Source organism: Capra hircus, chromosome 8, assembly GCF_001704415.2.
Source record: "Capra hircus breed San Clemente chromosome 8, ASM170441v1, whole genome shotgun sequence".
NCBI classification, from domain to species: Eukaryota; Metazoa; Chordata; class Mammalia; order Artiodactyla; family Bovidae; genus Capra; species Capra hircus.
The window spans coordinates 57,330,978-57,347,931 of NC_030815.1; the positions used below are offsets into that span (position 1 = coordinate 57,330,978).

The 16,954-nt window shown below is 43.4% G+C and overlaps 1 protein-coding gene across 3 annotated transcripts in view; it reads right to left on the reverse strand.

The window, feature by feature from the left end:
• The window catches only part of LOC102170232 (transducin-like enhancer protein 1), a 91,618-nt gene that overhangs the window by 16,835 nt on the left and 57,829 nt on the right, over nucleotides 1–16,954 (reverse strand). For 2 of the 3 annotated variants that reach the window (XM_005683807.3, XM_005683808.3), the window contains exons 9-14: nucleotides 16,442–16,558; nucleotides 12,930–12,983; nucleotides 12,283–12,435; nucleotides 10,721–10,865; nucleotides 9,474–9,664; nucleotides 7,999–8,075 (exon numbers count right to left, since the gene is read on the reverse strand). In XM_005683807.3, the coding sequence (XP_005683864.2) occupies nucleotides 7,999–8,075; nucleotides 9,474–9,664; nucleotides 10,721–10,865; nucleotides 12,283–12,435; nucleotides 12,930–12,983; nucleotides 16,442–16,558 (737 nt within the window). The remainder of the gene's footprint in view (nucleotides 1–7,998; nucleotides 8,076–9,473; nucleotides 9,665–10,720; nucleotides 10,866–12,282; nucleotides 12,436–12,929; nucleotides 12,984–16,441; nucleotides 16,559–16,954) is intronic. The other variant, XM_018052101.1, reaches the window with a different exon arrangement.

The window sequence follows — 16,954 nt, forward strand, 5'->3', positions numbered from 1 at the left end:
TGCAGATCAAGGTGCAGTCCTCACCCCACTTAAAGACAGCATTTCTACAACAATGGAGGGCTTTAGTAACAAAATACAAAGAGAGGACGTTAAACTATTAAGATGGGAGACTTTTTCCCCTTATTTAGCTGAATACATAGCTATCCTCATATTTTAAAACGGGGAATGCAGAACTTCTTAAAATGGATATAAAAAAAATTACTAGACAAAGTAAAGAAGAAGAGATGGTTTAGCTGATACACTAGAAGTTCTCTGATCAAAGTCTGTATTTATGATTCTAAGGCCCTACTTCCTCCATCAATTAAATTTTTCCAAACTGTAAATGTGCTGGGGCAGCAAAAGGGCTCCTATGCAGGACAAGATGCAAACCAAGAGACATGTGGACGAAAAGTAAGACAAAGATAAGTTTAAAATACAGCCACTTCAAAGCTCCATTCAAAAGTCCTAGCAAAGAAACCAACCACTGCAGGTAAATAGCAGTATTCACTTAAGAGATAAGACAAGCTATGTCTAGTAAGCTGAAAGCCATTTCTGAAGAGGTAAAACAGGAGAGAAAAGGAAGGGATGATTGTCCAGCAGCTAAACATAACTCAGATTGAAAGGAAAGGACTCACACTTCAATATAAACCTAAGAAATTAGGGACACAGTCCTAGACCATTCAAAGGCAGAAAAACAGGACTTAAACACACATGGTTACAAAATAGCACAAAATAAGCATGTTCCTTTATGCACTTAATAGACCAAAAAACACACCCAAATATTATAATAAGTAAAAGGGGGGGGTGCTGAATTGATTTCCAAATCCACTAAATAAACCAAGTGTGGAATCTAGACATGGTCAGCATAGGGATCAGAAGCAAGATCAGGAATGGAGAGGAGGGAGAGGGGACTGGCCACAAAAACGTTTTCTCAGCTAGAAGCTGGATGGCCTTTTCCAATGCTGCAAAATATATTTTCTTAAGAGGCAATTTTACCCCAAATGTAGTTTAGATTTTCTCTTCCCATTAGGCTCCAACTCCAAAAAGGTAGTTTAAAAGGTTTATTTAAACACTAAACAAGTGGGTGGAAGATTTCTCAATTACACGTCTAGCATTAAAACACAGGTTGAGGGAACTTGGAACTTAGCTGGAATCTTGAGTCAAACTATTATTAGTGTGAGTTACAACTGACCTCTAGATGTTACTGTACGAGACAAGTGGGCCTCGGCCCCAAGTATTTGTGGGGAGGAAAGCGGTGCCCTTGGGCCAGGAAAAAAACATCTTGAGGGGAGGGAGGCACAAAGTATAACAAAGATGTCAATCTGTCTAAACTTCAGGTTTCTTTTTTATCAGTGAGCTCCACAGAGTTCAGGGAATAAATTTCCTAAAACTCAAAGTAAGTTCAAATTAAGCCGACAAAACGCAACAATTAAATTTAGCCTTGAGGGTTTGGAAACACAGTGAGAGCAACCGCTTATAAATCAGTATTGCATGTCTCTAAAATGCAAACTGCATTCTCCCTTGGAAAAGGATGAATCATAGGGCCTTACACAATCCTGGGCTCATCCCCCACCTTGTCAAAGCGGCAAGCATTTGTTTACTGGCTATCAAGGCTCAAGGGGACAAGAGGACTTCAGAAGCTTTAATTCTAGTGGGGAAGAAGCAAATAGAGATAGGACTTGTACACATGATGATAATTCAAGGCCACAGTGTGGAAAGTGTCACAAGACTTACAAGGGGCTGGTGGAGAGAGATCATATGTGGGAAAGGCATCAGCAAAGGCTTCTGGGAGGTGGCAGCAGCCTGAAGTGGTCTTTAAAGGAAAGAAAATATTTCTGCAGGAACAGGTAGAGACAAGTTAGAGAGGAAGTTGCTCCAGGTAGGAGGCGAGCCATTCACGGAATACAAGGTTATCCCGTTCAGCCAGAGCGTGAGATGCAATGCATATAGGACATGAGGCTGGAAAAACAAACTGAGGTGACTCTATCAGAGGGATTACATCAGGAGATTATATGAACCTTTTGCAGATTTCTGAGCAAGAAATAGACAAGATCAGATAAATATTTCATTAAGGAAAACTCTCGCCTACAATCTTGGTAAGGATTTTAAGAAATAAGAAGACTGGGTAAAATGCAAAGTATCAGTCCTAAAGTCTGAGTACAGATGTAAGAGTTGCAATGATGCCTTCAACAAAAAGAAGTCAAGAGAAGTCAGAAGTCGGAGAGAGAAAAATGTCCAGGTTGGTTGGGAAAGCCTACTGAGATCTTAGATCACGGTAATACCAAAACAAGTACAGAATCGTGGCAATGTCATGCTCCTTGATAAGAAACCATGAACGGCCACAGGGCCTTTGCATATGCTGGTTTCTCTACCTAGAGGCTTATGCCCTTTGCCTTCAAACTCTTCGAGAATTTTCCCTTAACCCTCCAAATGAGATCAGCCTTTCAGAGTTTCAGAAAACAATACTCCTCTGTCACAGTTCTTATTATTGTTGTTCAGTTGCTAAGTTATGTCTGACTCTTTGAGACCCCATGGACTATGGACTATAGCACAACAGGCTCCTCAGTCCTTCACTATCTCCCTGAGTTTGCTCAGATTCATGTCCATTGAGTTGGTGATACTATCTAATCTTATCCTCTGCCACCGCCTTTTCATTTTGCATTCCACCTTTCCTAGCATCAGAGTCTTTTCCAATGAGTCAGCCCGTAGCACCAGGTGGCCAAAGTATTGGAGCTTCAGCTTCAGCATCAGTCCTTCCAATGAATATTCAGGGTTGATTTCCTTAGGATTGACTGGTTTGATCTCCTTGCAGTCCAAGGAGTGACTCTCAAGAGTCCTCTCCAGCACCACAATCCAAAAGTATCAATTCTTTAGCACTCAGCTTTCTTTATGTTCCAACTCTCACATTCATACATGACTACTGGAAAAACTATAGCTTTGACTATATGGACCTTTGTTGGCAAAGTAATGTCCCTGCTTTTTCAAATGCACTCTAGGTTTATCATAGCTTTCCTTCCAAGAAGCAAGCATCTTTTAATTTCACGGCTGCAGTCACCATCCACAGTGATTTTGGAGCCCAAGAAAATAAAATCTGTCACTGTTTCAACTTTTTTCCCCTTCTATTTGTCATGAAGTAATGGGACAGGATGCCATGATCTTAGTTTTTTGAATGCTGAGTTTCAAGCCTCTTTTACCTTCAGCAAGAGGCAATTTAGTTCCTCTTCACTTTCTGCCATTAGAGTGGTATCATCTGCATATCTGAGGTTGTTGATATTTCTCCCGGCAATCTTGATCCCAGCTTGTGATTCATCCTGCCCAACATTTCGCATGATGTACTCTGCACAGAAGTTAAATAAGCAGGGTGACAATATACAGCCTTGTTGTACTCCTTTCCCAATTTTGAACCAGCCAGTTCTTCCATGTAAGGATCTAGCTGTTGCTACTTGACATGCATACAGGTTTCTCAAGAGATAGGTAAGACAGTCTGGTACTCCTGTCCCTTTAAGAATTTTCCAGTTTGTTGGGATCCACACAGTCAAAGGATTTAGTGTAGTCAATGAAGCAGAAGTAGACATTTTTCTGGAATTCCCTTGCTTTTTCTATGACCCAATGAATGTTGGCAATTTGATCTATGGTTCCTCTGCCTTTTTAAAACTCAGCTACTAGAACTGGAAGTGCTTGGTTCAAGTACTGCTGAAGCCCAGCTTGAAGGATTTTGAGTATAACCTTGGTAGCATGAAATGAGCATAACTGTATGGTAGTTTGAATATTCTTTGGCCCTGTCTTTCTTTGGGACTGGAATGAAAACTGACCTTTTCCAGTCCTATGGCCACTGTTGAATTTTCCAAATTTGCTGCACAAATATTGAGTGCAGCACTTTCACAGCATCATCTTTTAGGATTTTAAATAGCTCAGATGGAATTTCATCACTTTCACTAGCTTTGTTCATAGTAATGTTTCCTAAGGCGCACTTGACTTCACACTCCAGGGTATGTGGCTCTAGGTTAGTGACCACACCATTGTGATTATTCAGGTCATTAAGACCTTTTTTGTGTAGGTTTTTTCTGTGTATTCTTCCTACTTCTTCATAATCTCTTCTGCTTCTGTTCGATTCTTGCCATTCCTGGCCTTTACTGTGCCCATCTTTGCATAAAATGTTCCCTCGATATTTCCAATTTTCTTGAAGAGATCTCTAGCCTTTCCCATTCTATTGTTTTCCTCTATTTCTTTGCACTGTTCATTTAGGAAGCCTTTCTTCTCTCCCTGCTATTCTGTGGAACTCTGCATTCAGTTGGTATATCTTTCCCTGTCTCCCTTGCCTTTCACATCTCTTCTTTTCTTGGCTATTTGTAAAGCCTCCTCAGACAACCACTTTGCCTTCTTGCATTTCTTTTTCTTTTGGATGATTTTGGTCACTGATTTCTGTGCAATGTCATGAACCTCTGTCCATAGTTCTTTAGGCTCTCCATCTACCAGATCTAATCCTTTGAAACTATTCGTAACCTCCACTGTATAATCATAAGGGATTTGACTTAGGTCATACCTGGCTGGTATGGTATGATCACAGCTACCTCAATTTAATTACACATTTATTTTTGTGATTACTTGATTAAAACCATCTCCCCATCATCAGGCTTGAGCTCCCAATAGGGTCCTCTAGCCTATTCAGCAAATTTGGATGACCTCTGTAGAAGACAGGAAAGGAAGTGGAGTGACTGACAGATGGCCTAGGAACCTGAAATCATATCCCGTAAGTCAGGGCTGAAGCAGCAGACATACTCAGCCGGAAGACACACCTGGTGGAGAGATGGTGGTCTCCAAAGATCTCAAGAGCTGTCTGTCTTGAGCAGGCTGGATTAGTGGAGCACTGTGTGGTCCCAGGGAGTGGGTAAGAACAGGATTGACAGATAAAAGTTCCAGGGAGACAGAGTTCAACTCAAGGGCTCAAAGAGTTTTCAAAGGGCCAGGGAAAATGAGCTGACATCACTAGAGAAGCTGGGTCAGAGATGCTCAGACACTTGGTGAGGCCATTATAGGAAACTTGAACCACAGATGAGCATTCACACTAGAGGCATTTCTAAGGCCCCTCCAGCCCTAAATGAACTCTCCCGGCTGTACCACACTTCTCAGCCACTTATCCATCTGCCCGTGAACTGTCAAGCTCCTTCTCTGTGCTGGGAGTCTGCTGTCCCCTATACCTGCAACAGCCCACCCTCCCAGGCCCCTCTGCCCAGCTCTGCCCTATCCTCTTGCATGAACTTCCAACTTTCTGCATATCCACCCTACCCCAAGGAAGCCATTACCAACTGTGTCACTCTTTAGCTGTCTATCACCATTGTTCTGCCTTCACAGCACTCAGCACTTGTCACAAATGTAACTCAAGTATTTACTGTTTCTTTAAGGTCTGCCCAACACCAGTAGCCCCCCTAGAGATGGGAAGACCAGCACTGTCTTTCCTGGAGCCTGCTGGGTACGTAACACACAGCTCTCCTTCAAACTTTGTACAAAGAGCTTCCATTTGCCCTTTCCAATTATTATTTCCATTGGAATTTCTTAGAGAAAGACACTGGAAAATTTTTACCACTTTGCTCACCCTACCAAAGGTGAACTTGTCATGGTGGCTTGTCACCATTTATCATGGTCCTCAGATGGCACTGCTCAGTGTGGCTGGCAAACATTCACTGCTGCCCCTGGTGAGGTGCCCACTCTCCCAGAGACTTTGACACAGCAACTCAAGTCAACTCACAACTGCTGTCTCTTGTAATAAGACACTGGGACTGGTATTTTGTATCTTTTCCCCCTTACTCATCTTTATCTATCTTTTACAGGAGTCTCAATCTTTGTCATTTCAGGGAAAAACTGGTCTGTCATCATAGCTGGTTTGAACAGCACTGCCTCGGGCAGTATGACTTTACAAAACAATGAGAACAGTATGTTTTCTCAAACTAATTAGTGGATTAATACATGGACTAAGACTGCACAGCCCAGATCCTGGACAGTGGGCAAGTCCTTTTTTTCCCTCTGCTACCAATTAATTGGATCTTCCTCCCATAATATCGTAAAAGAAAATACCTTAATCTTGAAAGAGAATCCAAAAATATCTTAACTGTTTTAGAAAGCAGTGATGCCTCTGATCCACAGACGAGTGCCCTTTTTGATCAATGGGAGAAAACCACCGTTACACATGAGTCTCCCAGCCTTGCCTCTCAGTTCACTGTTGCGGTCTGAGCCGTGAACACGGGGTAGTCCAAGGTGCTGGCACGTCAAGAACATGACTATTTTGGCTCTAAGACACATGTTCACTGAAGGTGTAAACTTGATGTTTAACTGCACACACAATTGTTAGGAACTGAGTCTGAGTTAACCATCTCTCATACCAGCCTTCAGGACCAACTCTATGGCTCTCAGCTCTGCCCACCCCACCCCTCCTTTCCCACATTTCACATCCAGGGTGGGGTCTTGGACACACCCCCCACAGCTCTGACTGCAGAAACTGGCTTTCCCTAATGGTTAGTTGAACTTGGCCTTCGTTGCCTAAGATTTCCCTGAAGATTTATCAGTTACTATTAATGACTGTCTCTTAGCTCAACAGTACTCACCTGCCCTTTATCCACTCACCAGACAGAAGAACACACGACAGCTAGCTATTTTGCCAGCAACCGCAGGTAAGAAATACCAATAAGCACCTAAGGCCTCCTAACAAAGTACAACACAGTAGTTCACAGGTTCAGTAGTTCACTGAAACCTTTCAGTCAGAAGAGATCTACCAGCCAAGAAAGTATTTGCAATACTGCCCCACTTCCCAGTCCTGCTCTTCCCTGGGCCAAGATGTCATTGTAAATTCTTAACGTCTCTACTAGGTCCTAGTACAAACCAAAGCTTCAGTTCATCGTGAGTCAAATTATCATGAAATAGATATCAAAATGCAAGAAAAGAGGAGCAGTGGGAATCTGCCTTCTAAAAGCAGGTAATAGAGTAAGGATTTCTGTCTTCTGAAGCAAGGCTGCAATAAAAACCATACAAGGATGACCAAGTAGTCGAACGGACTACTCAAAACAATGCAGTATGCAGCAGACGTGTAAGTAATAGCTGAATGCAACCGTTCGAAAGTAAAGGGTATAAGCAAAAAAACAAAAAAAACTGAAGGCCTGTGACATGCACCTCTTTGGGGAGGGAAAAAAAAAACCAAACCAGTGAATTGGAACCAGCTTTCTGCCATCTTCTACCTAGGGAAACAAGAGTGTTTGCTGAGAAGTAAGACAGACTCTCGTACTTCAAGCTTGCTTTGTACAAAAATGAAGAATTTTACGAATTATTTGAAGTCACATTTCTAATTACTAACATATTATGGAAAATAGGTGGTTTTCAGTGACCCTAGAAGAATAATCCACAGGGCTTTTCAAATTCTGAACGCTCTTTTGCCCTTTAACCTACCTCTCACTGCTTCCCATCATGCCATGTTATACTTTATAATCCTGGCTCTCTCAGAGGAAGGAACCCAGCAAAACTTTACTGGGGGGTGCGGGGGGAACTACCCCACATTTCACACAACTCTTGCTTCCACCAAAATAAGGAAGCGGTGGCACTGAGCTAGGTAAAGAAATAGTACATTTCATTTTTCTGAGACTTCAAGTCTGTGGGCTTACTGCCCACAACACAGTCCTGTGGAAAACCTCCAACAGGCACCCTCTAACCCAGGGGCAAGGCAGAGCAGCTTTCTGAGGAAGGGTCAAGTGAGGGGGACCGACCATCCCTGGTTCTCACCTCCCTCCTTGGCCCTGTCTCCAACAGCTTCTCTCCAGAAATAACTAAATGCATGAGATCACCCACAGTGAGAAGACAGAGGCATGACACCTACCCAGTGTCTATTTATAGAAAGTGTTAACACTCCTCAGGAAAAGACACTGGAAATCTCCTTGGAAACACCCAAGCCTGTGCTCCCTTTGGAATTCTAGTGCACTGATACCTGTGACTAAATAACCGCCTTTAAAACAGAACCCAAGAGTTAGAGGTACTTACGGCTTCCCCCCAGGGATTCCTGCCAGGTTTGGAGGGATCGTAGGTACACGCATGTGAGGGGGTGGATCAAACCCAACCTGGAAACAGAATAAGGCATCAAAGACTCAGTTTATGCAGGGTAGGCACTTTGTGACACCTCTAAAAACTTTTTACTAGAAACTCAGAAATCCGGAAAGCAACAGAAACAGGGACACATGTTAACGTTTCCCAAAAGAAAAATTATAATGCAAGAAATAATACTGCCTCCACTAAATACCACAAGAGGTAGGATGGCACATGATCCATCTGTGCATTGAGAACCAGCTTCCCATGGTAAATACATCCTGTGGACTTGGGATGTTCTGCCTGTTCAAACAAGTACAAAGAACATATGCTGTCTGAGCCAGGACAACGTGACTATCAACTTCAGCACTATTGACGTTTTGGGCCAGATAATTCTTGGCTGGGGGCTGGCCTGGAATGGCAGGATAATTAGCAGCATCACTGGCCCCTACCCTCTAAGTGCCCATAGCAACCCCCCAGTTCTGATGAACAAAAGTGTCTCTGGATATGACCGAATGTCCCAAGGGGGGCAAAATCACCCCCAGTTTCATGCCACTGGTCTAAGTCAATGCTTAGAAATTCACACATGGACTCTCTTTTTTGTACACCTAGTCCCTCGGCTGCCCCCTTTGCTTTAAATGATCTTGCCCTCCGCTGCATAGCCTTTCCTAGGAGTGAAAAGGAAGGGAAAAATGATGCACTTTAATATCATCTCCAGTTATTGGAGGTAATGAAGAAGGGAGAGGAGAGAAATGCACATCCCATATTTGAAACAGTCAACAGAAATGATTTGGGGACTTTCATTTGCTATGAGTTATAATCTAGTCCCTTTTCCTGATGCAATCAAGGACCACACGGTCAACTTTCCCCTTTACTAGAAGTTCTATCTCTTCCTGGTCAAACATGAGGTCATTTACAGTGTGGGAGAAGGCAGGCAAAGAGGAGACCCTGCCCCACGACTTCAGTCCCTCTGTGTTTCTCCCTGTTGAGCTGAGATAACTGCTTACACCAAAGTTACGCAATTGGTTTTAAAGAATAATATAAGCACGGAAAGAGAAAATAATGGCTTCTCAAATATTTTTTCCTAAGAATTAAAGAGGAGGAAAAAAATTGTCAAGAAACGAATGAAAAGGCTTCTGTGAGCTACTTGAGTCATTTCATCGCCTTCCAGAGGGAAAAAAAACCTACTTTGGTGGGAGAAAACCAGATGTCCCCTAAACCACAGAAGGAGCTCCTAAACACTGCCTTTTTTCATCCACAAACAGTAAAACAAAAAGTGTTTGGCCTTAACTTAATGAAGCGGCACGTTGATGAAGGTGGACAAGAAGGAGCAGTGGAGACACTGGGTCTTTGTCTGAAGGTGTGGGGGCTGCCAGGCGCTGGCCCTCCGCAGGTCCCCACCCGCATCCATCCTCAGTCCCTGCCATCCTCACCATCGGGGAGCGCCCATAAGCCACCACGGCGGCAGCAGCCGCAGCTGCACTCATCTGCGGCGACATGTTGTGGAGACTGGCGTAGGCGGCGCTGGGGCTGGTCAGCTCACCATTCATGCCTGCGTGGGGCACCATCCCAAATGGTGCGGGGTATGGGCCGGGCACCGCCAGGGGTGTCCTCAGGCCAGCTGCTGCAAGGAAGCACAAGCCACAGTGACTCACCTGGCCACTCAAGTCAGCCTGATCATCAATTTCGGGGCCCTCTTCAGTGCCTCCTGTTATAGAGAAGGAGGGAAGGCTGGTGGTGTGGGGGGTGAGGGGTGGGGTGTGGGGGTCCGGGGGGGTGTTGTGGGGGGAGGGTATCACCTCCAATTCCTACACAGGGTCCTGGTCCCTTCTTCCCTATAGCTGAACTCCTCTCCAGGAAAGAATGGACTCCAAGGGGAGCACTGCCCACACATTTCCCCCTTGTACATCCACTTGACAACACTGGGAAACCAGGGGAATTAAGCAGCATTATTGTACCTAACTGGCAGAATGCACCACCTTCTGACTTAAACTCAGAAGGTTCTCCTGATAAAAATCCATGATTTCTCCTTCAGCTTGAACTTTCCATTTCTGGTACCAATTTCAAATAAAAACCTGATCCTGGATTTATGTAAACCAGAGCACAGGTTTAGGAGGAATATTCTGGGGCCTCTTTACCGCCTGGTCCAGGGTATTACATTTTCCCTCTCCCAGGGAGGAAGATACAGTTAAAAGTTATGAGTTTGTTCAGGGGCTAGAGTCTCAGTGAAACCCTCCCAATTTCTCCTGGAAGAGAAACCACTGATTCCTAAGGGATGTACCAGCAGAACACTGGCCAACTGAAGCACACAAGAAACACACTGGGGCCGGCCAGACCGGCTGTTTCAGTCAACATTAGCAATCTCAGACACACAATGATAGTTTGGTAAGGAGCTTACGTGCAGAATAATTATCAGAAACTTTATTGAAGTCCTTGGGATTTGGATTATTTGGAAATAAAAGAAAAGCCAAATGTAAATAGTCAGAGACTGAACAGGGTACAGCTGCTGAAACCCAAGGACAAACATCTGTTTCTTATCATAGCTTTTCAGAGATAAGAAGGAGGGAGGCAGGCAGAAAGCACCTCTCATATTCACGGGGAAATGCCCAATAAGATGAATAGACAAATCAAGTTGGGAAAGAGAAAAACAAAACACAGCCCACGAGGGGCAATGCCTTACCCGCTTGGTTGACGAGGGGGTCCATGGCTGGAGGCTTGCCGAGGCCTGGACGGAGTCCTGGAGTGGCGCTGGTGCCCGGCGTTGGCATGTCACTCCGAGGCGTCGGTGTGCTGGATTTCAGCACAGGCGTGCTGGCTTTTTCATGCTGGTATCATTAAACAAATTAAATGAGTATTATTTTTAATCCAAGCCATATTACACAATTTATCACAACAGCAGCTGGAACACTGGGCACCTTCTAGCTACTCCCTCGGCCAATTTTCATAAATCCACACAATGTTGACAGCATTAACTTGTGAGTGAGAAATGTTGACCTTTCCTCTTCCTGCCAGAATTAAAACTCTAGCTAGAGACACAGAACATGATCACACGCCTTCCTCCGTAGATTTTATTTTAAAAAGTATTTTTCCATCAGGCTTGTGGACTTTGGATCTAGTCCAAGTAAGAATGATGACCACCCAGAGGAAAGTTCTTGGTCACTCAGAAACAAATGCCTCCATCACTGAGAATATCAGAGCGAGGAACCCCCTTACCAACCTTTCCACCCTTGCCTTTTAGTGGCAGTGGGATTGAGACTGACAGTGAGAGACAGCTGAGCCATCAACTTGATGAGAAGCAAACTAGCATTTCAGAGGCAAAAGCCCTAGAAGTAGCCCTATCATTTTAAGAGATGTAACTAAAGAAAATTACTCTTTGGCATTCAGCGGCAGCACCCATTTGCCTACATAAACAGTGTAGACCCACTAGTGTAAGAGGCCTTCGGGAGTCAAGATGGTAACAGGGTCACAGGGCACCTTCTTCTGCATCTCAGCCTTTCGTGTCCTTTGAGCCAGTCTGAGATGTGCTCTGAGATAGCAAAGAACACAGGCTAGAGAGACCCCAGCTCTTTCTGGCCTGGGAGTCCATGTGCTGCGTAAACTTGGCAAGCTCCTCAAGCTTGTCAACTTGAGGCCTGCCTCCCCATCAGTAAAATGGGATAATGCCTTGAGGGACCACACAGGGATTAACTGCAGAGTTGTTATGGTGTAGTTATGGAGAGTGGAGAGATGAGACACTCCACAATGTCTGGTGAATGACTGAGAGCATGAATAGGCCTGGTAGCACCCTCATCCCTCCCCCAGTTCCAGGTTACCTCTGGTGCCACCTTGAGTACATCACCATCTGCCTGGTAACCCAATCACAACATGACCCAACAGGACGGGTCAGTCTAAAACCAGGGGAAATGCACCGCTTAAGAAAGTGAAGGACTTCATACGACCTACGGTGTTCAAACCATTTGTCAAGTCCGTTTCAGAGAGTCTGTGCCACAGACACATCCCTCAAGAAAGCAGGCAACAGGCAGGGAAGCTTATCTTGCTCTAATTATGGCCCAGAAGAGACGACCCAGAGGGAAAAAGGAATCACCCAGGGACAGAGAGAAGAACCATGAGTTGCACTTTAAAACCCTTAAAAATCTATAACTCAGTCATTAAAAACCCCATATTTCAAATATATTAGGGAACCTCTGGTTCCCCAAGAAAACCGAACTGCTAAATAGGCAAGTGACAGTTCTTATGACCTACCAAGCTCATTTCTTTGGATTTCAAAGAAGTGGAACTTCCCGAGGAGGCAGTGGACGCCGGGCTGCTGGAGGCGTCTTTCTTCAGCAGGCGGGTTTTGTCAATCCCATTTTCCCTGGGTGAATGGGCGGGGCTTGCACGGGGAGATGAGGGGTCCTCCAGAAGCACAAGCAAAGGTCTCATGATTTCACTCACAACAGATGGATCTTTCCCTTTACACACTCTGTTTCCATACCAATTCTCCAAATTAAAGGAGAGTGCTCAAAGTCCTTGAGATTTGGGCGATTTGAGCACATGCACCTAATATTGTTGTTACAATGAACAGGATGGTGTCTGCAAGCACACCGGTGGAAACACCATAAAGAAAAAAATCTAGAAACAATTGTGTCTCCCCTCATGCTCACATACTTTGCCCAGAGGGCACAGGACAGAAAGGAGCACCAGACACCAACCTAGGAATCCAAAATGGTTAGGGAGACAGATTATTTTTTTAAAGAAACAAGTTTGTGTTGTTTTCAGACCATTACTACTTTATGAACACTCAGTAAATTCTTAATGTATAAAGTTGCAAAAGACCAACATATGGTGGCTCCACATCCTTTCTCTCACAAGTTGCTCTAAAAATAAAGTTTGATGAAGAGAATCATTACCTCATTAGAAACATCCACAACTAAGTTGTCATCGCTTTTGTCACCATCGCTATCCTAAAAAAAAAAAGAGAGATTTTAATGCCATTTACTAAAGGGATTGAGGCTCAATGAAATACCTATAGTTCTTGGTAGCAGACAGACTAGAAAATGACCTGGGACATGCCTACGGGTTCCCTTACAGAATGCCAGCCCTGGTAATTAAGATCACCTTCTTCCCTTCTCATCTGACCCAGGGAGGTGCAGAGCCCCAGGCAGGAACTCTGTTGCAATAGCACACCAGCCATACAGTCACAGTGCAGATACAGGTGATGGCAACTTGTAAAACCCGGCACACAGTAAAGACTCAATAAATGTTTGCAACAGCTGAATCTCTTATAATCCGAAAACTACATGTCCTTCTTTAAGAGATCTTTCCCCAACGGATTTCAAACTAAGAACACAATTTCATACCATTGCTTTTACATGTATCACCTTGAAGGCTGTCAACAATTCTAGTGTTCATGGGCAATTCATAATTACAAAGACAAATTTGGACCTTGTTCCTATGGGGTTACTAATTACTGCAAAAAGAGTTATATAAAGCAAAAAAATAAATAAAGCAAAAAAAAAAAAAAAAAAGTACAAACAACAAAGCTAAGTACTGGCTGAAATAACTACCAAGATCTAATCTAACTTCACGTTGGCTCTTTAGCAATCAACTTGGAATATTCTTGAGATGGAAGGAAGATAGGGTGGCAGTATCTGGAGGGCACTGGCATCCTACAGTAGGGCTTTTAAGGTCTTGACATGAAGCCATAAAATTGGCTCATCAGAGGAAACTCCATGGTTGCACTAAATCTGAAAAAGCTTCAGGAAAAAAAAGCTGTTCAATTTAATAACATGATCACCCCTACATCAAGTTCAGGTCAGGCTGAAGAAGCCCAGTCTACGGTTAAGAAGCTTTCTTAGCCAAAAGGCCTATGCTCTTTAGTGCAGAGTCATACAACGGACATACAAAAAAACAGGTTATCACAAATGGGCCCAAATTCTCAAAAAGGAGCAGGCCCCGGGGTTTATGATCTACACAGTTCTTATACTGATGTCATTGTCAAATAAGAATACACTAATAATGTCTGAAAAATATCAGTCTAAGTGCAAACTCACTAACTTTCTGTGGACCCCAAGTCCAGCTAGAAAGATACCCCCAACTCTAAATTCATGTCTTAAATGTTTTATCTAGTCATACCTAAAGTGTTATATGAGGGAGACCCAATTGACTTTCTTTAATAATGTGTGACTAGATATGCTTTAGTCATAGTTATAAAGGTCCCATGCAATTCACTAGCAATAACAAGAAATTACAGCCAATGAGGAAATCTGGGTAATTTCAAATAAGTCTGTTGAAAGAAGTATTTTTTCATGCAATAAAAGAAAAACAATACTAAAAAACATTTGCTTTCTCTTAACAAAGCCCACAGAAAATCACAAACGTTTTCAGGTACTAAGAAACTCAGGGTATGGGAATTCGCTGGGGGTCCAGCAGTTAGTACTCCACCCTTTCACTGCAGGGGGCGCGGATTTGATCCCTCGTCAGGGAACTAAGATCCAGATCTGCATGCTGCACAGCGCAGCCAAACGAAACAACAACAATGAAAAACACTGATTAAAAGAAAGGAAGAAAGAAACCCAGGGTGACAGTGACAAAATATAAGCTGAAGGGGTTTCCCTTTAGGAAAAAAATGTAGAAAAAAAAAGGTTAATGTAATGTACAGACCAACTGGTAAGAAGTAGCAAACAACTCATTTATTTAAAATGGAACTGTGAAGTGAGTCTGAAATGTAAATGTTAGCTTTGTATCGGATCATCCCCCAAATATAAACCTTCACAGTACAGTACATATCTGCCATCAAACATCTAAGGTCTGAGTCCTTTGCTCCACATTCTCCATCCTCATCTCCATACAATGCCCTCAACTACCAATACAACTAGACACAGCTAATAGCAGCAGGTTACGAAAAAGTCATGTAGAGCCATGGAGTCTACATCACTCGCTACTAAATAATTCATCCAGACGAGCCTTGCACAGAGCAACTTGGAACTGTATCATTGGCAAGTGTGCAAATTTTGGTATGTCATGGCTGATGAACAATCAACGTCATATATAAAAGTATCTGTGTGCAACACAAGTTCTGGGCAAAAGATAAGGGGCAAATACATACTAAAAAGGCTTGGGCTGGGGTGGGGAGATCAACAATTTGGGTTCTTAGAGTATTATTATGGAACAAAGTAGGTACCAATATTCTGTGGCAAAACATCCAATCCTAGGCTCTTGCTTTGGGAATCCTAGCATGGTTATCAAGAGCATGGATTCTAGAGTCAGACTGTCTCCAGGATCTGCTACTAATTTCAGCCTTGGGCCAATCACTTAAAAGCTCTGTGCTGCCATTCCTTTATCTATGAAATGGAGGGATGGTACCAAATATACAGGGTGGTTTTGAGAGGTAAGTGAAACAAGCCACATAGAAGGATACAGTACCTGGCACTACCTTGAGGTGCTCCTCAAGAACTGTTACCCATTTCTAAATACTATACTAGCCCTCAGCTTGTGCCAGCTATCTGGAGACAGAGGTCCAGCGGGGAAACCTCTGCACAGCAGCCAGCTGGATGGAGGTGGACACGTTCTCCTCCAGGGGCAACCGGGAAAGGCTTAATTCACCCTCTACTCTCACTGCTTCTGAGAATGTGTCCATCCTGAAATAGAAACTCACGGACACACAAGGAAATGACAAGGCATCTGTCAGATGCAATGTTTATGACCCTGAGACCACAGTCAATGGCCATTTGGCTTGGTTTGCTCTCCTCACGAATGTGGTTTTAGCCAGATCTGAATCAAGAGTCCTCACATCGAGCTGTGTGGTCTCATCTGCAGGGTTTGAACAAGATGCCCCCAGTGTTTCTTCCATGTTTACCACGGACTTTTATCACTGCACAGCTCGCTGTAGCAGAGGACAGACTCTGACTTAAGACCTAATTTGGACGTGAATCTATTACCACAATGGCATCCAAAAAGGCAGCTGATGACATCAAATTCTTATCCTCATTATTTCAGCACGACAGGGTACCAAATTTTGCAAGGCCTGGGACAAAATTAAAACACAGGCCCTGGCTCAAAAATTGAGCATTTAAAGATGGTGGAGAGCAGAGGATGAAACTAAGGGTGAGACAGGTTCCTTATAAGAGCAGGGCCAGTGCAGCTGGCTCAGACCACACACCATGAAGCTAGTCCTACATTTCTGTATCCCCTCTTATGAATAACTGCAGTAGAAAGCCGCAAATTTAATACTGAGCCTAGAAGATACACAATTTACAGCTCGAGAGGGAAATAATATCCTACAATGTAAGAATCTATCCTCTTGATACATTATTTATACATTATTTTAAAATATGTGAAATTATCAGATCTTTTATAGACTCACTTAAAAGGTGAGCAAGAAGACAAACAAAATATTATTTCAAGCCCTTTATTTACTTACATAGTGGCTGGAGTCCTTATCGTCCACCTTTCTTTTTTTGATGTCATTAGAAAACTCGGGCCCATTTCTGCGTTTATCTGTGGCTCTTAAACTGTCTGGGACCAAGAGGGAATTACTCTGAAAGACCAAAAAAAAAAAAAAAAAACAAATCAATCAAAGATTTCTTCCCAAGTCTCTCTGCACACATGAAAACCCAACCTGGATGTGACAGCCGATTTGGAAAGGTGATACCTACACAGCCTTTCATTCCATTTAATTCGTCTCATCAGAAGACGTAGATGGCAAACATTTATAGAGATTTAAGCACTTAAAAGGGAGACCCTGATTATGCAATCAAGCCATCCAAAGCCTCGTGGATCCTTCTGGCCCTACTCACTTAAACTGCTCCTCTGTTCTGTTTGTTCTTAAGAGAAATGGGAGCCTGCTGTTTATACGTGGATGTGTTTTTATTCTTTCCCACTGAGACTCCCTGGTCTGGAATACGAATGGTCTATGAGCAAAACCTGAGATCAC